At 46.9% G+C, this 21003-nt stretch overlaps 1 protein-coding gene across 36 annotated transcripts in view; it reads right to left on the minus strand.

The window, feature by feature from the left end:
• MAP4K4 (mitogen-activated protein kinase kinase kinase kinase 4) overlaps positions 1-21003 on the minus strand; it is a 173099-nt gene that overhangs the window by 41835 nt on the left and 110261 nt on the right. For all 36 annotated transcript variants that reach the window (XM_082426712.1, XM_082426713.1, XM_082426693.1 and 33 more), the window contains 9 exons: positions 20414-20539; positions 19022-19132; positions 15225-15315; positions 14667-14797; positions 12223-12277; positions 10736-10814; positions 7181-7356; positions 5866-5938; positions 4160-4370 (listed from right to left, as the gene is read on the minus strand). In XM_082426712.1, coding sequence (XP_082282838.1) covers positions 4160-4370; positions 5866-5938; positions 7181-7356; positions 10736-10814; positions 12223-12277; positions 14667-14797; positions 15225-15315; positions 19022-19132; positions 20414-20539 — 1053 coding nt within the window. The remainder of the gene's footprint in view (positions 1-4159; positions 4371-5865; positions 5939-7180; positions 7357-10735; positions 10815-12222; positions 12278-14666; positions 14798-15224; positions 15316-19021; positions 19133-20413; positions 20540-21003) is intronic.

Genomic DNA, 21003 nt, shown 5'->3' on the forward strand with positions numbered 1-21003 from the left:
GCATCACCTGCGTGGCTGCCCCGCCCCGCCCCGCCCCGAGGCGGCACGTCCTGACCGGCGCGCGCACACATACACACACGCCGCACACATACACACACGCGCACGCGCGCGACCGCCCACACCTCCCCCGTGTTGAGCTCGCTGCACGTCTGCAGCGCGAAGCCTGGGGCTGATGTCAGACAAAATTTTTTCTCTTACTTTACTTTGTTTTTAATTCCTTCCACTTCCACCCACCTCTCTAAAACTGGGGTCATTATGGGATCTGCAGAAACAAGAGAGACGAGTGTAAGCATGTGTCCTCTTGGTAGAAGAAAAGCAGAGGGAGGAGTTGCTGGTCTCACACCCACACGCGCCCCTCTCTGCGGGAAGCGGAGACCCCAGAGCACAGGGACTACGTCATCTCCGGGGCCGAAAACTCGGGCAGATCGTAAAGAGAAGGGATTATTTTTTTAAATACCGGCAGAAAAATTCTGACAGTGTGGAGTCTGGAACATCCTACCAGCAGTTCAAGAACAGAAAGGGAGACGCAAGCAGCAGAAAAGGGGACTTGGCCCTCTAAGTGAAGTCCTTGGCCGGGTTCGAAGTCTGCAGAGCACACAGTCGTCTGCACAAACGGGTAAGATCGGGAACACACAGGGAATTGCAGTTCTCCCTTTTTTCGTCTTTTGTTTTTAAGAAAAGGATAAGTTCTAACCTCAAATGAAAAGTTTTTGTCTATCTGTAATAAAAAGATTATGCAGTTTTTTTTTAATGTGCTGTTGTTACAATAGTATCATAGGTTTGCTAAAAACAAATCTTCCCTAAGAAATGTTCTTTCTTTTTTTTTGAATAAAGTAGCACACCAAACCACAGACAAATGTATCTTGCTTTTACCAATAATTTGACAGTCTCCACGAGGTCAAAACTGAAAAATTATGAATTAGGACATAAGTGACTTCAATATGTAACAGGTTCAAAAACATATCCAAAGTACAACAGCTAACAAAGTCACCTTAACTTAGATCACTAATGAGGTTTTTTCCAGGACGTCTTGTATAATATTTCTATTAAACTTAGACAAGGCATGAGAAGATGTGATCATGTGTGGATGTCACAGGAATGGGAGGAGTAGGTAGTAGGTACCAAGGCAAGAGTCAATGAAAAAAAAGAGCACAAAACCATTAGGATAAAATGACAGTATGATGAAATAATCTTCACTTCTGCTCAAAAAAAAAAAAGAACAGAAAAAGAAAAAGTAAGAATAGACTGGGAAAAAAAGCTGGCCAGGGTGGGGAAAAGAAATTAGCTAGAGGCAAAGCTCTACGTGCTCCCAAGGTGTGATGATACATCTACATATAAAAGGTAAGAGAGTAATATTAAAACTTTTCGATAGAGGGAGATCATTATCACACGGGGCTCTGAATCTGGGTAACAGACTTAGAGTAAGCTGAGAAAACATCCAGACGAGGAGGACAAGTGTGAGGGGCAGGAGAGGAGGGGACGAAACCACCAGTGTGAACTCAGCCGCATGAGCTCAGCATGCTCCCAGTTTCCTCCTGGGACCATCCAACAGCAACAAGAAAAATCAGAAACATCATTTTCAGCAAAACTGGCAGACGGACTTGAAAATATCTACGAGGACTTCCAAGATCTCCAGGTGACACAGGAGCCAAGGAAGAGAAAGCAAGAGAAACAAAGTAGAGAGATCCCAGCAGGAGCAAATCTCAACGGGCACCAAGCAAGAGCAGAGGATGTATGTACCACATGGACTTCTTACAGATGAAGGGCCTACGAGGAGGGGCAGACCGCTCCCCCTGCCTGCGGCGAGGTTCTGAGACAGTAGGGGGTGCGGAGAAGCCCTTAGCCCCAGGACACCGGATCTGATGGCACTTTCAGAGAAAGGAACAGCTCCACTGTTTCCCTACAGCCTCGACTTCGGGACCATTTTTTTGCCAGTCGCTGACAGAAAGTTATCACCTTTCAGTTTTAAGCATCATTTATCTTATGAGTGAAAATGACCACCTTTATCTACTTTGTTAATAAAAACAAAAGGAATCCCTATTCCTCATACCTTTAATGCCAGTAAAGGGCTACGAATCATTTATGGTGCAAATATTCCCAAACCACTTCCTGGGGCCTTAATTACCAGGCTGACAAAAAGGCACTGGATCACCAAGAATCCAAATCAGTGGATTCTGTTCCTGCAAACGCCACCGTTGCAGGACCCTGCTCCATCGTCCCTCATTAAGAGGTTAAAAAGGTGACTGTGAGTTTGAACTTTTACTGAGAAGCTGAAATTACAGGGCTAATTGAAGCCAGTAAAGTGCCACGTTCTCACTTGGCTGACAACCCTGATTCTCTAGCCTCTATTTAGCTGACGGAACAAATCGCTTTAAAACCTCAGTTCCTTTCCTTGAGCCATCGCTGGCCTAACCCCATAATCCTCACTCCCTATCGTGTCCAGAGCCTGGATGATGGACACCTATCTCACTGTCACTAGGCCTGAAAGCAGTTTCCAGGGCCTGTGTTAGAAAGGGGCTCCAGCTGACCCAGTCCTTGATCCTTCAAGTTATAAACCACCGAACTCCCCTGCGTCGCTGAGCTGAAGGAAGTACAGCCCAGGGTTAGAAAGGACCGTGGAGGATACTGCATAGAGAAGCAACTAGAAACAGCCAGAGCGTCAGAACTCGAGCACTCTCGTGTACTAAGTCCACACGGTCCAGGTACAGCCTGAAAAACCTCGGAACCACTCAAGGTTTCTGTTATGTTCAAAGAGCACCGAGTCTTAAAATACTAGAAGAGCGTTTGCAAGTAAACTGCAGAAAGTTACATAAAGAGCAATGCCGCCCCTCCCACAGGGCAAGGCTGTGCCCTGTGTTTTCTTCCAAAGCGCTGGCCCAATACTTCCAGTCTCCTTAGACAGACAGACACTGGTTTTCTAAACCAGGGCAAACTGTAAAGTTTCAGAATTCAGACTATAAACACACAAAACGAAGCAAAGATTCTCCCCACAAAATGTACCCTTAAGTAACTCGGGAAAAAGCATGTGTTGTCATTTAAATTAAACTCCACTGTACAGTATCAACACATGGCTTTACTGTTGTTTGGGGTTCTTTTTCTGGCATGAAGGATAAAGGTGAAACAATAAGATGTATGAATTAAATTGAAACGAACTACTATGAATGGGAAATCTGAAGCTGTGATATATACAGTAAAAGGCAATCAGGAGATGAAAAAAGACTCTTTTGAGCCCCAGGTGAAATATAGGGAAATAATGTCTTTGTGAATTAAAAATGAAAAAGCTGTGGGTAACCATATTACCAACGTCGACAGTATTAATGAATTAAACGAGCAGGTGGGGGGCTTCCCTGGTGGCTGAGTGGTCAAGAATCCACCTGCCAGTACAGGGGACACGGGTTCAAGCCCTGGTCCGGGAAGATCCCACACGCCGCGGAGCAACTAAGCCCGTGCGCCACAACTACTGAGCCCACAAGCCACAACTACTGAAGCCCGCGTGCCTAGAGCCCGTGCTCCACAAAAAGAGAAGTCATTGCAATGAGAAGCCCGCGCACCGCAACGAAGAGCAACCCCCGCTCGCCGCAGCTAGAGAAAGCCCGCCCTCAGCAACGAAGACCCAATGCAGCCAAAAACAAAAACAAACAAAAACAACGAGCAGGTGGTACAAAATGTGTCCCCCGCCCTAACAAGTAACTAATCCCAGCACAACAGCTAGATTACAGAATAGCAGTTGTATCATGCCCAATATAACTCTCTTCTTCATCCCTTCCTCTTAAATGTACCTGAAGTTAAGGAATTTGTAGAGAAATGTTTTTCCTGTGTACATGTGTTTTCAGAAAAATATGTACACACCAGCTGGGACCCAGAGGCCAAGAGTGGAACGGAAACGAGGTCAAGGCCGAGCTGGCCAACTCAGACCACAGCGTACACGGCACGGGGCCGGGGCGATGCCGCCTCGGGGCCCTGCATCCCACGCAAATAGGACGAGTGATCGGGGGCAGCCCCTGAGGTTTATACAGGAGGGGAACACATTTCTAGGGCCTCCAGGAGTGCGGGGTCCTGCCCGTCAGCGCGCGAGCGCCCCTCCCCTCCCGAGGGGGCCTCGCTGGCCACGCCTGTGGGTGAAGAGCGAGAGGCCCGACCCGGGCGTCCGCCGCCCCACCTCTTCCAGCCGCCGCCTCTGCTCCTTCTGCTGCTCGATGCGCTTCTGCCTCTCCGCCAGCAGCTGCCGCTTGTACTCTTCCTGCTCCCGCAGCTGCTGCTCCTGCAGCAGCTGCTGCCTCCTCAGGGCCTCCGAGCGCTCCTTGTTCTCCTGCTGCAGCCTCAGGAAGTCCCGGCGGAGCGTCGACTCGCCGGGCACGTTGACGATGGAGCTGCAGGGGGAAGCGGGGCTCTCAGGGGCGCGGGCTACGCCGCCTCCACGCCCGTCCTCTTCCGAGCTCCTCCCACCCCGGGACCCAGCAAACTAACACACCCACGGGCACAAGGAGCCCACGGTTCCGCAGCGTCGCCCCTTCTCTCACCTGCCTCATAAATATCTTAAATCTCTGTCCTGGACGCTTGACAGGACAGCTCTACGTGGGATTCTCACATCAACTCAACTTGCGACGAAGAGCTGAAGCCACCTCCTTCCACCTGTCATCAGGCCCTCCGTGACCACCTTACGTCCCACTGGGAACAGCAGCGTACGTTCCGGGATTGCCCGGGCGGTAACGCCAGCGTCGTCTCCAGCACTGGCCGTCCCCTCACCTCCTCCACGTGGCCCACCATGCCTTGTCCGCTACCCCCTCCCACGCTCTCTACTTGCAGGGCCAGCAGCTGAGCCCAGGTGGGTCCCAAGGATGGGCCATCACACAGATAAAGTAGCGTCACTCCTAGGTGGTCTCCCAGCTGAGAGTCACTTCTCCACTTTCAAAACTCCCAGAACAAATGGCAAATCAATCTTCCTAAACTGCTTCTTTCGTTACATCGCGTCCCTAACCCAAAACAATTATATTGCTCCTGAAATCAGTTCAAATTACTCTAAAAACTTTAGTCTCAAATGGATTCAAATCTTTTATGTAACTATGGAGCTTTGTTCAATTACATTCTCTTCTCTCTTGATATGCTCTCTTCAAACGCCCATTCTCTGCACACAGGTCCCCACAGGTCTCTCGAGCCACTGTCCCTACCCTCCTTTTGTCTAGCTCGTCAGCTACGTGTAGCTGCAGCATGAACAGCTGGCAGGCAAGACCATTATTAAAGCTTTTAAATCCCCTCTTCCCTGATTAATGAGCCGCTGTGACGTTCATGCTACCACATCTTCGAGCTTCTGCTTCACTGTACCTCAGGGAGCCAGAGATGACCAAAACGACTACAGAACGGATCAGGACAGAACGCACCCCAACAGAGGCAATGAAATGCCGATGCCCACACTGGTGGGAAGAGCAAAACCAAGCAACCAACCAACCAACAGGTCTTGGGAAAGACTACAGTGTTTTCAAAGGGGGCCCTGCTGGTCCGTGAGCAGGAAATTGTGTGTGTGCAGGACTGCTTCATACGCTACAAGACGTTTTCCATCCACACCTGCTGGAGCAAGAAACGCCAGTGGCAAGCTCCCCTTCCCCAGGACCAGACATAACCTGCATGTTTCCAAATGACTGGGGGAAGGGGAAGCAACGCAGTCTCGGTAAAGAACCACCGGGTCAGAGGCTCCAGAGGTGGAGAATGTTTATGGGAGTCTTTGAAAGAACAGAAGAATGGAAGGTATTAAGGCACTTTCAAAGTAGCTGACGACTCCTCCACACTACATGGGCATCTCCTGCAGCGCCGGCACCACCGAGGACCAGTGTCTCCATCAAGCAGGGACACGAGCAGCCCCGTCATTACCTGGGCTCCCCCTCCTGCTCAGGCACCTCCTCCTCCTCTTCCTCACTCCCGCTGTACTCGTACTCGGTTTCATCTGTAAAGAAAAGGACAGGATACACGAGTCAGTTCACGAGTCATGACACTGCGTGTACAGGTAAGCATCTCCTAGGGCACCACCACCAAATAAAAACCATCTATTCTTTGAGAAAATAATAACGCGTGTAGAGAACTTGCGGGCAGGAGGAGCGTGACACCAATTCCCACCGTGAATGGTGGTTGTCCCCTGGGCCAGCCCTACTTCCCCCAGGAGAGCAGATTCTCTTGTATTCGAGACAGTCCCTTGTGGCATGCACGGCTAAGCGGGGGCAGGGCTGTGAGAGGGGCTCCAGAGCCCTTGACACATAAGAAAAGTGGTCCTGGAGCATCAGTAAATTCACAAAGTCCACTCTGATGCCAAAACTCGAAAGAAAGAGATGAACTGCCCAAACTAAGGCAGTAAGGAATATATTTGGTTACTTTTAGCACTCGGGGATTGCCCTGAACTTGCTCTTTTTAGTTTCTTCTTTGGCCTTGAACTTTGAGTGTCAAAAAAAAGTTCAGCAACGGGCTGCCTGTTATCCAGCGTCGTTCTGTAAAGTTACTGTTAAGAATTCACGGAGCAGGAAGGTCAATGGGAGCCAGAGGCCTCAAAGAAGAAAGTTTAGAGAAGACGGTGGTGAAGCCTGGCCTGCACGCTGCTGGGCAGGAGGCACCATTGAATCCAGGCAGGTGGACACAGAACACGTCAGGATAGGAAACCCAGACACTGGGGACCAAATGGAACCTTACGTAATTGGCAAAGCGAATGTTCATGTTGTGCGGTAAAGACAGAAAAGCAGTCAGGCCGACGGGGCCCAGGCCTGACCACACCACCCCCATGAAGTGTAGGAAGCCCTGGGGCTCTTGAGCAGGAGAGGAACGGGACAGCATATGGACGGTGATGTTCCCAACGGACGCTCTGAGCCCTGCCTGACGCAGACAGAACACAAGGTCCATAATGAAGTAGAAAAGCACAGCCACAAAGATGTGCCCCCGCGGAGGAGCAGGACGGCATCGAGTGCTGACTGGCCACAGTGCCCACTACCCAGTGTCAGCCTGGCAATACACTGCACAGCGCCGGGCCCCTATGCTGGAGCCAAGCTGCCCCCTCGGCCCGTCCCTGGGTGCAGGGCAGACACAGACCACTCAAGCCCCGGCCAGGTGGGCACAAACGCGGGTGGGAAAGGAATAACCTATTCTGGTTGGCAAAAACCTAAAAAAATGTTTTTTAAGATGAAAATAAAAACAGGTTTAATACCTTTCTCTCCTCTCTTCTTCCTGGTCCGGTCTATATGGTCCTTAAGCTGGATTCTAACCTGCCTTTCATTTGGCTGATCCCTTATAAAAGGATGTTTCAGAAGCTGCTCTGTGGAGGGCCGCTGCATGTAATTCTTCACCAGGCACCCTTCTATAAAACTAAAAAATTTCTTTGACCTAGAAGAGGAAGTAAAAAAGATCATCAAATTTCTACCACAAAGAGCAAAGCTCCAAAATATCAGTAACTTACAAGCTTGCAAACAGAGCAGGGCTTCAGAATTCACTGTGAACAACGCTGCAAAGGCACAGGGATAAACAAGGAACAAAGCAGGGACCACGGGGCCCGGAGCGTCACTTAAACACGGTTTAGGAGTCACACCACACACAGGGGGACTCGGAGGCAGCTGGAGTTACTGCTGCCTTCTGATCGTGTAATCACGGGGTGGAGGAGGCAAGGGGGTAAAGGGAGGTCTTTGCTAACATGAAGACGGCAGAGGAGAGATGGCGGGATCCTCAAAGACAAGGACAGACACAGAGTAAGAAAGGGAGCCGAGTAAGTGACTCGGGGCTTGATCCTGTCACTGTGATGTTTCCATCAGTTTCAGACTGGTTTACGTATCAGTTCTCTATGCTTAACGTTCAGAGGCAGAAATAATAGTGCTGAGGGGGGCAATGACCCTGCTGTTAACGTTCACCCCACCAGCCACTTTATTTTTGCCTGTTTCTCCATTTCTGGCTCACAGTGACCCCCTCCCTAGCCTTGGCTGACACACTCTCACCCACCCTGTCTTTCGAGACTCAGCTCAGACACCCTCCCATCGGTAAGCCTTTCCTGGCAACACTGCACCCCGCCCTCCCCAGGTCAGGAGCCTTTCCTTTGGGGTTGTCTGCACGTAACACACTGCACACTTCACATTTATGTTTCTGTCTCTCCTCCTGGTTTAAAATGGTACAGGTCAGGACTGGTTCCTACTTCTCCATTTGTCAGCAATGCCCAACTCTGAGCATGTAGACTACAATAGGTATGTAATAAATTTTTGTTGAATGAATGAGTTATTCAGTCTTTAAAAATGTGGTTGAGAAAATTAGTTCAGTCCTTTCCAGTTATTTCACTGCTTTTAAGAATCATTTGTATTGTCTTCTGTTTCTACTCAGACTTACTATTTTTGTTCAGTTCAACAAATATTTATGTGTCAACGACGTACATTTGTTTATGCTAGGCTCTGTAAGAGATACACATAGGAAGTAATGTATGTACACACAATAGCGGATGTATAACCAAACTGCGAGGAAGAAAAAAGAACTACTGCCGACAGTGGAGTGGGTCAGACATCAAGAAAAAGGAGGATTTCTGACATTCCAAAGATGGGAGAGAAAAGCCATTGCTCCAGAGTGACAGAAACCACATGAACAAGGTAGCAGAGTACTAGGGAAGAGTGAATTGTTTTCTGATACTAGTATGAAAAGTGGAAAAGGGTAAAAGAAATAGGTCAGGATCAGCTCAGAGAAGGGCCCTAAAGCTGTGACTTTATTCTATGGTTAAGGAAGAATGCAGAAGATTCTACACAGCAGTGATGGAATGCTCTTAGCACAGAGATTCCCAAACCCCACTGCCCACAAAGATCATTTTGGGAGTTTATTAAAAATACAAATGCCTGGGTCACTCCTCAAACCTAAGAAACTAGAAACTTTGAGGTTGGAGCCCTAAGTTAAAAAATTCCAAAGGGATTCTCATGTGCCGTGTACAGATTAACATCTGAGAATCGATGATCTGCAATGTATTCTTGAAAGTCGATGACCAGATTCTGCTGAAAGAGAGTTCACTAATCATCTTTTAAAGGCCGCTTCTCCAAAAACAGTCGTGGAAATTTACATCTGGCGGACAGAAAGACAGCAACCGTAAAGGAAGAAGGACTTGACGTTTGTAACCCTCTCCCCGCTCAGAACACCGGGGCAAAATGAGGCAGTGACATAAACTGCTGAGAATGCATCTGATCAAGCGCAGTTAGAGGAAGTGTGGTGGAAGAGCACAGGCAGAATCTACTGTCATCTACATCCGTCTCTTTATCTCACTGTACTATACAAACGCGGTTAATGCAAACCTGCAAGTCATGGACTGAACAATCAGAGTGGGGGCCGACTGACAAAACCGTGAAATACCCCGAAGGTGGAGCATCAGCTCGCTTTAATAAAATCTGACAGAGAAAAAGAAAGGGGAAAGTGAGCGTCGTTCAGTTCAGCATGAGCCGGATGAAGTGGTACCCAGCCCCGCAGCTTACTCCTTGGCGACATCTACTGTCCACATTTGGTTTCCCAGGGCTGGCCACCCATGGACGCCCCCGGTTATCAAGTTTTAACATAGGAGACCAACCGGGGCTAAATCGTTGCAACCGTCCCGCCTTAAAGAACCTCACCAATTACTGGTAAGTGGAACCAGACGACCTCAGTTCCCCAGAGCTGAATGTGGTGAAAGACAGGATAAAGGAGGAAACCCTGCCAGCAGACAAAGGTGGGGAAAGGATGGTGAAACGTATTGGGGAAAGGATGCGGAGGGCAGGGTGGAGCAGGAAAGAAACGAGTGACGATACACGTGCGTGTCTACACCCACGGATGGGAGAGAGGCTCTAGAACGACCTAACAGCCAGAAGACCGAGTCCAGGACAGAAGGAGGCTGAAATGGAGATCTCTGGCCTATTTCAGTATCAGAATCAAGAACCTAAGAGGAGACAACACCACCTGGAAAACTCATGAGAACAGTTTCAGAAAGGAAAAAAAAACCCACAGTAGGTAAGACAGACAGCAGAGCCCAGGAAACAGGAACGGCAGAGGAGGGAGGGAGGGCCCGAGTGCATGAGAGCCTGAGTGCAGACAGGAACCGACAGGAAAGGACTCAGAGGAACCCTCGGGAGGAAACAAGTGGGCAGAATGCTCCAGCGAGAAAACAAAGCACTGCCCTTTCTACACCAAACCAGCGTCACCCCGCACCGCTGCGCTTCTGAACGCTTTCCTGCACGGAGGTCATCACCATCTCCCTCCCCGGGATCAATTCTGTTTAGCAGATGCACGAGGGAGAAGGAAGGGGGCGGCCCAGGGAGAGGACCCCTCCTCCAGTGCACGCTGCTGGGACGACAGGGGCCCATCTGACTTCAAAGTTCTGCAATAACTATGGCAAACCCTTCCATGGATTTTAAGACACTACTTCAGCTGAGGAACTACAAGTCAACACAGCTTTGCTTCTTCGTGTAAAGATGTTTAGAAATATATTACACTGAGAGGTAGGTTTAGGTATTAAAACAGAACCTTTTCCTTTAACGTGTTGGTGTTTCATAGGGTCGCTTGTCACTATTGTATCATTCAGGGACAGATGATCAAGAAAAAGAAACATTAAAAAATAAAGCGATACAACACTTTTTAACTGGTGTTTTGGGGCACTGGCTCGTGTGTTCTTTTGGACTCAGAACGGCCAGAATTCTGCCTTGAAGTCAAACTAGAAAAAGGAACAATTTTTTTTTAAAAAAAGGAAAAGGACAGCAACAATAGAGCACACACAGCTTACCATTTTTTGGACTTCAGCCGGGGAGGAGGGTTTCTGGGGATGAGAAACAGCGCTCTCATGGGGTGCATGTCACAGAGAGCTGGGGAGAGGAGAGGGCGTGTCAGTACGTGCTCAGGTCGCTCATTCTTGATCTCTGGGGGCGCACGCTCTGCCCAGCGTCCGATCGGCATGCTTTACGCCAGGCAGTCCGCACATCTAGTTACACAGCTGAGGGCGTACCCTGAATCCCCCACTTAAACACAGCAAAATGTGAGGAGGACAAGCGCGACGAGAAGGACATACAGTTTCAAGCAGACACTGGAAAGTTTTCATAAATCAAAGATAAATATTGATTCAACGTCCTAAAGGAGTTAACAGCTTAAGTTTCTACACCATCTCTCAGATGACAATGAGATAACTTTATTTTCCTAGGGTTGTTGTGAGGATTAAATTAGACTCGGTCGTAAAGGCCTTCACACAACGCCTGGAACACAGACGTGTTAAGCCTTCCAGGAACGCTCGCTGCTGATTGTTAGAGCGAGTGTGCCTATGGAAGAGCAAAAATGGGGGGCGCCAGATAGGACTGTTTAATTCTGTGCAATGACTGCCTCTTCTCCGATCACTTGCCCAACGAAGGCATGTTAGGTGCACGTGTACACACGAGTATGTCACATCAGGTATTTCCGAGTGTTTATTTACCTTCACGAGACTCTTACAAGGCAGCTGGGAAATGGGGGCCAAAGAAAAGGAGGGTACTGTTCCTGCCGTGAAAGAGAACCGAGACAAAGGGCCAGGCAGTCCTTCCCCGCCTCGGTTAAGGGAGCACGTGGTGATCAAGACAGACGGCCGCTTCTGCAGTGCAAACTAATCCTTAGCTGTGGGCAGTCTTTTATCATTCATTCAACAAATATTTATTCAGCAGCGACTATGTATCAGGAAGTTATACATTCTTTGTATACACTTTTTTTAACGGGGGACAAGCAGAAAATGCTGTTTTTCCCTTTGCTCTCTGAAATTCTACCCTGTTCCTGATTAAAAATCAATGTCATGAAGTTGTCATTGATTTAATCCAAAGCAGAAGCAAAATTTCACGTAGATAATACTGGAAAAAGTTATTCCACAGATAAAAGGCTGTGCCTCTATTTGTAAAGTTAAAACATACGTAATACTGAAATTTCCTGTGGTAGGACCAGTTTCACTGAATATTAAGTTCAAACTGTGAAAAGAAAAATTACTGTGTATTATCTGACATCAGAATAATTTCAGGTCACACGTCTGATTACAACTTAAATAAAAGATAACGTAGCCCACGGACCTCAGGGAGATCTTCAAAAGGACTAATGCATGCCAAGAATTCCTTTCACATCGAAAACTCCACTGTATTTATGATTCCTCCATCTGAACGCCCCATCAGGAACAGTTTCATCCATGCAGCCACTCTCTTTGAAGCCTTGAGACTAGGTTTAAGTTACACAGAACTGGGCTAAAAAGGAACGCAAGCTACTTACGGGGAGCGCCTTCTGCCATCTCAATGGCTGTGATGCCGCAGGACCACAGGTCACTCTGCAAACAAAGCGGGATGTTAGGACACTGTCCTTGCTGTGAGGCCACCAACTCCCCACTGCTGATCATTCACACAAATGACGCACTTGCATTCTTTGGAGTATGAACCAAAAGGAAGTTCGCCAGGAAATTAAAAGTACAAACACATCTGGAAGAACACCTTCCAAAAGAATGAAAGATGCAATAAAGATAACACTGATTGTTAATTAGAACTGCTCGTATCTATGATTGAACTAAGGTGGGTCCCCGTTACATCTTCTCCCTACCCGCCCACTGCGGGCTCTGCAGTTCATCATTTCTTTGCAAGCATTTGATGATTTAGACTCCCAGCCTAGACAGATGTTTACTCTTATGTTTTATGACAATGTCTCAAACTTAACTATGATGTTAAACGTTTAAAGGCTAGAAAGTACTCTTTATGAAAGGTCCTCAGAAGAATTAATAAAATCCACCCTCGCTCACTAAACGGAATCATGCTGCCACGTCTCTCTACTCTTCCTTCAAACTTAGTCAGGGGTGTGAGATAAGTTAAGTGCATGCAGTCTTTTCCTTCTGATTCCCCAAAATATTAATTTTAAAATATGAATTTTACTTTTTTTTTTTTTTTTGGGCTATGCCATGCGGCTTGCAGGATCTTAGTTCCCCCACCAGGGATCAAACCCGTGCCCCCTGCAGTGGAAGCGTGGAGTCCTAACCACTGGACCACCAGGGAATTCCCTAAAATTTGAATTTTAACTTTATCCCCTACTCAAATACAAGTTCCATGGGGACAGGTATTTTTGTCTGTGTTATTCACTTTTGTATCCCAAGAATTGTGACTACCATGTGGTAGGCATTCAATATACACTGGATGACAGATGAAGTTTTATCAGCTAATTTCTTAAAATCCAAACAAGATTTTCTAAAAGCAGATAACAGACGGTTTTTCATCATTAGCCTTCTTTCGTTCAGACACTATCCTAATAAAGAAATTACTTAAAGTTTATCAGTTGAAGGGTTTTCCTAAATAACCTATAACTATGCTATGGAGCTCAAGCACATATGTTTTATTACAGGAATAAAGATAGGCCCATGAACTGCTTGCTCCCTTATTTTTCCGGAGTTTTCTATACCCTCAGGTACAAAGAGCAATTCACCACCTTAACCAGAAACTAATATGGGCGGCATCCGTGGCGGGACCACCAGGCGTTCACGCTCCCTGGGGTGATGCAAACAGACCACACCCACCTCCTCTCAGGGGATCCTGCTGAGGCTTTTCTCGATACTGATGGAGCCTCTCCAGTTTACAGAAAACAAGGTAAATGACATTACCGAGACTGGAAAGGTGAAATTCAGAAATGGTAAGATAAATCTAAAGGGTGGAACACTGCCTCTTCAGCAAGTTGGTGTCATGCAGAAAGCGGGAGTTGGGGGAGAGGGTGTGATATTCTTCATTGAAAGATACTCAACCACCAGACAACCAAATACAACGTCTTGTCCTATATTGAATACTGGTTTGGACAAACCAGGTGTAGACGAGCTGGGTCTAATTATGGACTCTGCATTAAGGAATTAATTTTAATTTACTTAGGTATAATATTTTGGATGCGTTAGAAATGTTTTCAAATTTTAGAGATACATAATGACATAACAAAGAGTGAAAACTCCTAAAGTCTATAATCTATTTGAAAATATTTTAGCATATAAAAACATAAAATAAATATTCCTCTCCACCATAGGCTTACAATGAGTTCCAGTAGTTGGGTATTTGTAATAAATACTAAATACATCGGCACGCTGTAAGATAGGAACTCAATTGTGAGTATCATTAACAGGTACATCAACCACTCTGACTCATTTACTTAAGGCAACAGAATTTTTAAGCAGTTTTTACAAACATATTCAACCTGAGTCTGATGATCAAATACGGGTTTTACATCAGGATCAAAAAGTGCATTATTGATACAAGTCCCTAGAGGTCACTCTAATAGTCTGCATATATTTGTGACCAAAGCAAAGCTGCAAAGCTCTTTAACAACACTCTAAAATTTCACACAGATGAAGCTATTGCTGTATATTCTGACAGTATTTTTAAAATCATAAATATGATTATAATATACTCTTCAAGTTAGAAAGAATAGCAAACAGGGCAGAAGCACTGAATTTACTCAGGACAAAAAAATTTCTACCAACAACGGAGTGACACACAGCCCCACCCCACCTTGAAAGCAGCATCGTACTTAGTAACAGAACAGGGGTGATGCAGAATGGACCAAAAAAAAAAAGCCTCAAAATACTGTCGTGGCAGACGTGCCCCTGCAGCAGGGGTCCACGTGGTCCACAGTGAAGCAGCAGGGAGGGGGACTGGCCGCGGAGCCCCACCCGCAGGAAGGCAGGGCCGGCGCCTCACCCTGTAATCATAGGTGGCGTCGGGGTTCTCGTCACAGGCGATGACCTCGGGAGCCATCCAGTACGGGGTGCCTATGAAGGTGTTTCTCCTCCCCACGGTTCTGTCCAGCTGAGCACTCACGCCGAAATCCACTGCGGCAGGAAGAGGAAGGAGGGGAAGTAGAACACAATCAACAAACCGGTCAACGGCAAGGTGAAGAACGTGAGGATCAGAGGTCTTCAGAGCAAACCAAACAGAAACACTGCACACACTGCAACCTCCCACCAACAGGGGTAAGAAGCACCCTCTCCAGGGCCAAGCCACCAAGACGGCAAGACACCCAACCAGCCTGGGAGCTCCCGGGGAAGCTGGGCCCGCCACCACCCTGGGCATCCCAACAGCGACCACCAGAGGGACTTCCGGATGAGCCAGGAGCACGGGGGAAGGGAGCCAGGAGCCAGGCTAAACAATAAGCCCAGCTCCCACGTCTTAGATAAGACAGAAGGAGAAACGGGGTAACGTTTTCAGCTAACCGCACTCGGGCAGGGTATTAGATCACGTGGCACGCCCATCACATACCAAGCTTCACCTCTGCATTCTCGGTCAGCAATACATTCTGGCCCTTGATGTCCCGGTGAATCACATGATGGATGTGGAGATGCGCCAGTCCCTGGGCAGGAAAGACAGATCTGGATTTAGTTCTGTCACTCTAAGTGAATAGCCCAGAACACACCCTTTATAATAAAGTGTGCACACAGGCCAAAAGTTTCTGTGAACATACGGTTCAACCTCAGTGCATTTCCAGCAAGACATCACCAATGACACCACACAGAGAGAAGCACCCCCAATCCCAATGGGTCAGGGCCGGGGGGGAGGGGCAGGGTTACCACTTTCTGGCTGCTCCCCAACGGCACGCTTTCGATGACCATCTGCAGTGTCTCTGCTGTCATTTGTGCTATTTGTGTACAGGGTGGTTCCTTTCCCACGCTGCACGCCTATCTTGCAATGGGTGACCCTGGGGGTAGATCTGAACTACACGCATCCCAGGAGAAAAGCAAAGGGCGAGAGTGGGTTTTAAGGTTTGGCCCTTGAATACAGCCTGGTTTTCCCACCAAAGAGCGACAAACTGCTAGCTACTGATCAACCCGACCTCCACCCCACGTGCAAAACAATTCCGCCATCAAGAGAGCTTTATGTTCAAATCAAGTATCTTTCTTTCCCAAGGAAATAAAATCCTACTGGGCATACAGCACTTTTTGATGACCTCGTATCTGGAACAAAGCCCAGAGCATGCCTCTGATGAGAGGTGGTGGGGGAACAGAAATCCAGTTTTCATCCAAATATGGTCAGAAAGACCAAAAGGCATCATTCTCACAACCATTTACTTGTCCTGACTTTAGCTAGAGAAGCCAAATCTAGAGCCTGCCTCCGTAAGCGACAAGCAACCTATTAACTCCAAAACGTCTCAATCCAAAATGGGTAGATTAGAAGTAACGATTCATTTGATTTGTCCTGTTTAACTTCTTTGTGGGGTTTTATTGTCATCACTACTTTGTAGGATATGAATTAAACGTTAACAGCTGCCCTAGAACATTAATTTTTCTAACATGGGGGTTTCTAAAATCATTTACCAGTCTGCCTGTGAAACAGAAGAGAGCTTATGTGATGGCTCTGTGTATTTTTCCAGCACACAGGATGTGCAGTGTTATACCACAAAGCACCAACTAGGGGGAAAAGCACTAAAAATATGTGGTATCTTCATGGTATCGTCAGGAAGAAACTCCCTCCTTTCAGCCTGGTGTACCTTTGAACAGCGGAAGAAGAGATGAAAAACTGCAGCTTCCTTCTTTCGTAATTCCTACTTTTATTACTTCAGTTCATTTTTTATTCTCTTAAGGTTCACAAACCCCCCTTCTGACACTTTCCATAATTATCTTAGCAGCAGACGTTATGTAGCCACGTCTTCTCAGACGAACGTGGCCTGCCTGCACTCTGGTTCCTGTCGAGCAATCCCCCTGTCCTAGGGCTGCAGGTGCCGCCTCTGGGAGGGCCCGCTGCTTGTGTGTCTGCCAGCTCGTACAGTGCGCGAGCCCGAGCCGCAAGGATCTGCGCAGCGAACACAGTCTTCCCAAATGAAGGACCTGGGAGGGAGGGCGCGTTCCACCGCCCCCGCCACGGTGAGCCGCAGTCCTTCCTCTTCAGCAGAGATGGCAAGTCCAGTACACAGGCAGCGTCCGTCCAAGAGCAAATGAATCAAGGTCCACAACTCGGAAACACAGTCCTGTAAGTCCGTCACATTCACAGGATGAAGCAGCAGTCAAAGGCCGTCTTCGGTGCTGGTTGGGAGAGGCTGTAACTGCTCACGCTCAGGATGATCTATGCTGGTTTCTATGAAAACGCGAGGCTGCCGTGTGGATGGTGACCATGGAAACGGGCCGGAAGAAACACGCGGCTTCGTGTCTCGAGGCTCTCGGTGGGCCCGGGAGAGCTTTTCTACTGCCGTCCGAGGCCCGCGTGCCCACAACTCTCAACCTGCTGAAATCTTCACTCCGCAGCAACTGACTCTACCGTCCACCAAGGAATGAGGACGTCTGTCACCACAGAAATCAGCCCCCGGCGTGCCTCTGGGACGCCCTGCTTTCCTTCCCCACGAGCGGCCTTCTCACCACCCTGCTCTCTCTTTCCCAACACTGACTCTCGTGACCCGTGACGAACACGCATGAGTGCATGACACTGACTCTTCCAGAAGCTTTTGTTTGAGGTTAGTCCATTTAGACGTTCGTCGTAGGAAAAATTCCCATCCTAGATGAAGTGACGTGAAGGAAACTCTCGTTTCAGGTGCCCACGGGGGCGGAAAACATCTGCTGCATCTTGAAAAGATGTTCATTGAGCTACTATGTTCGGCTTGATCTGGGGCCTCAAGCAACCTGGGCTTCTTTCAAAAAATGCTGTCTCGAGTTCAATGGTGGAAAAACAGTTGTGTACACTTAGTTACCTACCCACATGTTACATTAACTGATTCCTGACACTAAAACTCATTTACTTCTCATAATAATGGTATTTCCTTCATAGGACTGGGACCTAAATTTTACATATGAAGAAAGTAAGTCTGGAAAGTGGAGTAACTTGGCAGGGGACGTGCAAAAGGTAAGCAGTAGAGGCAGGACTCAATCCCAAGTCTACCTCACTTGACGCCCATGCTCTTAGCCACTGCTCTCTCCTGCCCACCCTGAGTTTACGTTATCAAGATAATAAATACACCTGCCCACTCACTGAACTCCCTCACAGCAGTATAGGGCAGGAGGCTTAGTTTCCCATGTTAAGGCTTCTATAATAACCATAAAAGAATCTTGATATTTTTATAATGAAATTTGAATGTGATGATGAGAAGACGGGGTCTCCCATCTCACCCTCTACAACTGGTTTTCCTAAGGGAATTGTCTATTGTCAAGGGCTCTGTAAACTATCTAAATAAAAAGAAATTCAAACTATCTCTGAATTCTAGACAGCATTTTTTAAAACCTGCAGTCCTCTATGAAACTTAAATGTAAAAAGTGGAGTAAATTTATCTATAAATAAAAAATAAAGTAACTTTTTTTTTTATTAGTGACAGAAACATAAGAATTAGATTCCAGTTCAACTCCATAGTCTTTATTTTTAAAATGTGGTCGGTAAATGAAATCCAACCAAGTAATTTAAGTGTGTAATTGAGGGGTAAAGTAGAGAGAAAAACTGTGCCGGCTGACCAGAGGGAAGAGGCCCAGTGGCAACTCACATGCAGTTTTCAAATACGAAATTTTCAAACACTCTGCCTGTGCTCTCAGGACAGCTCTACTACTGAAAGGAATCATTTAGAAGCTGCTAAAACGGTAGCCAAGAACTTGCTCTGACATCATAAACCAGCTTTCCAATTGGCTGTAAATAACGTTAAACGTTAGAACTTCTCCTCATAAATACTGCAGCAGATTCTAACAGTTAATGCCGAAGTCCACAAGACGATTTTGAAAGCCAGCATTTAGTGCCATTAATATTGCTTTATAAGCTTAGACACACGATTCCCATAAACACAAGAGTTAGAGATTATTTCTCCTCCTCTCCACTCTGATTTTCTTCTTCATAACTGCAGGATGAATTCAGGGAAATACCAAAAAAAAAAAAAAAGACTATTCTAAGTCTAGTTTCTTTGGATACTTGCCAGACTCAAAACCATGATGTGGCTTAAACTATCAAAGCCAGCTGGTGATACAGAACCCTTGGTTATCACGAAAAGAATAACCTGTACAGGTCGCAACTAACGCACAGAAACCCTCGGGGCTGGGCAAATGGAAATGGAAACACAAGCCCACGCCTGGCTGCCTCAGCTGCGCCCCGCTTACCCTCAGGATCTCCCTGGAGATGTAGGCTATCCAGTCTTCCTTGAGCGTGTTGCCCTTGGTGTTCTTCACGAGGTCTGTGATGGACCCGGCCCCGCAGAACTCCATAACAAGCTGGAGAGAGACAAGACACGCTGTGGCCAACACGTCCCACCGGTGGCCAGAGCATCACAGATGTCAGCACACACCCGGGTAGGTCGGGGGGCAGTCTAAACCCCTCCTTTCCTAAAGGTCTGGGCGCACGACCACTGTGGAGGCACCGAATTCCTGAGAGCATATCTCATCGCACCCCATCTATTCGGCACGGACATCTGGTCCAGGAGATCGGCGTCTGCATGTTCCCCAGCGCAGCCCGTGCAGAGGCCCTGAAGCCCCCCTTCTCTCCTGAGCACAGATGCAAGTGGACCGTTTGCTCCGAATCAACGCCCAGTCACCAGAAATCTGGTCCAAATACTCCTTAACAGGCTTTCCAACTTGCCAGTGTCTAAAATGTTCTATTTTCCACACATCGGGATTCTCAAACTATTTTATATTAACTGGGTTTAGTACAGTTTAAAAATAGTTTTAAAATTTCTCTTTAAAAAGAGATACTATTTTTAAGCAGCACATCATTCTTTAAAAGACACTATTTACAATACCTAAATGCTTCAACAATACGAACACAAGTATATTTTCAAAGTACCTAGAAAATAAATTGAGTGGAACTATTCTAAAAATTTAACTGTGTTTGGATACGGGCAATGGAAATAAAGGTAACTATTTCCCTTTTACTTTCCTAACTTTGCAAATAGTCTCTAATGGCTTTTGTAAAAATTAGAAGAGTATTCATCTATCTTCCTGCCCTATAAGTCCAGTACCTTTGGCATAACGTGATAACCACAGATCTGACACTATCTCGGTGTCATCATCTTGAATAGAAATGTATTCAATAAGAGATACGGTTGAATATGTATAAATTCTATAAATTTCCCTGGAGTCCACTGTTCTTAATAAATTACTGATCTAAGTTTGTTTTCTTGCAATTTGTCTCTCATTCCAAGGTAGTAAAGAAAGATGCATGTAGTTGAGATTCCACACTAATTAATTTCCATAACGGTTTTATCACATTGCTTTTATTTTCAAGCTACTAATTTCCTTGCTATTTTGTTACTTTTTTTTTTTTTAATGTGCCATTTTAGTCCCAAAACACCAAGTTAACTCTTTTTCCTGCAATGTGAAATCAACACCAAAATAAACATTCAGGACACCTTCCACTGAGAAGGCCAGGGAAGATACCAGATGTTACCCCTTTTTCTTTGCTTTTCTCTCCCCTCCCCCCTCTGGAAGGTTCTTAATGCCCTTTTAAATACAATCAAAGAGGAAACCCCACAGAACGCTCAGGAAACGTCTGCCTACCCAGAGTTGGTCATCGTGTCCTGGGGGGCTCTTTTTGATGAAAGCACCGTAATACGTTGCAATATTTCTATGATGAGAATATTTCTTCAGCATATTTATCTCCAGCTTGATTTCCTCCTCTTCATCCTTAAGAAAAAACAAAAATAAAATGTGCAGCTTTTGAACGACATGCAGGATTTTACTTTCTCCACACGCAGGCAATCAGACGTTCCCAGCCCCTCCAGCAAGGGAGAGACACTTTACCCTTGTGCCAGTAAGTGGGGACTTTTGGAGACGCATCCTTTGAAATGTGATTACAAGCTCTGCAAGAAGAAATACAAGCACAAAAGGTAAAGATGAAACAGAAAGCAGCAGGAGCAGAGGGCAGGCGTGGCCTGGCTCTTCCACGGGCCACGCGACCCCAGGCAATTCACTCCACTTCTCTGGGCCTCAACTGACTCACCTGTAAAAATGGGAGGAAAAAGGAAACTGGCTGATACGATTTCAAATGACTAGGAAGGGCTGCTTCTTTTCTAGAGAACATCTGCGGGTATAAATCGTCCGACGCACTTAAGGCAGGGAAGGTTCACCTCTGACAGCCTCACACAGCA

This window comes from Balaenoptera physalus, assembly GCF_965194825.1.
Source record: "Balaenoptera physalus genome assembly, chromosome: 15".
NCBI lineage: Eukaryota > Metazoa > Chordata > Mammalia > Artiodactyla > Balaenopteridae > Balaenoptera > Balaenoptera physalus.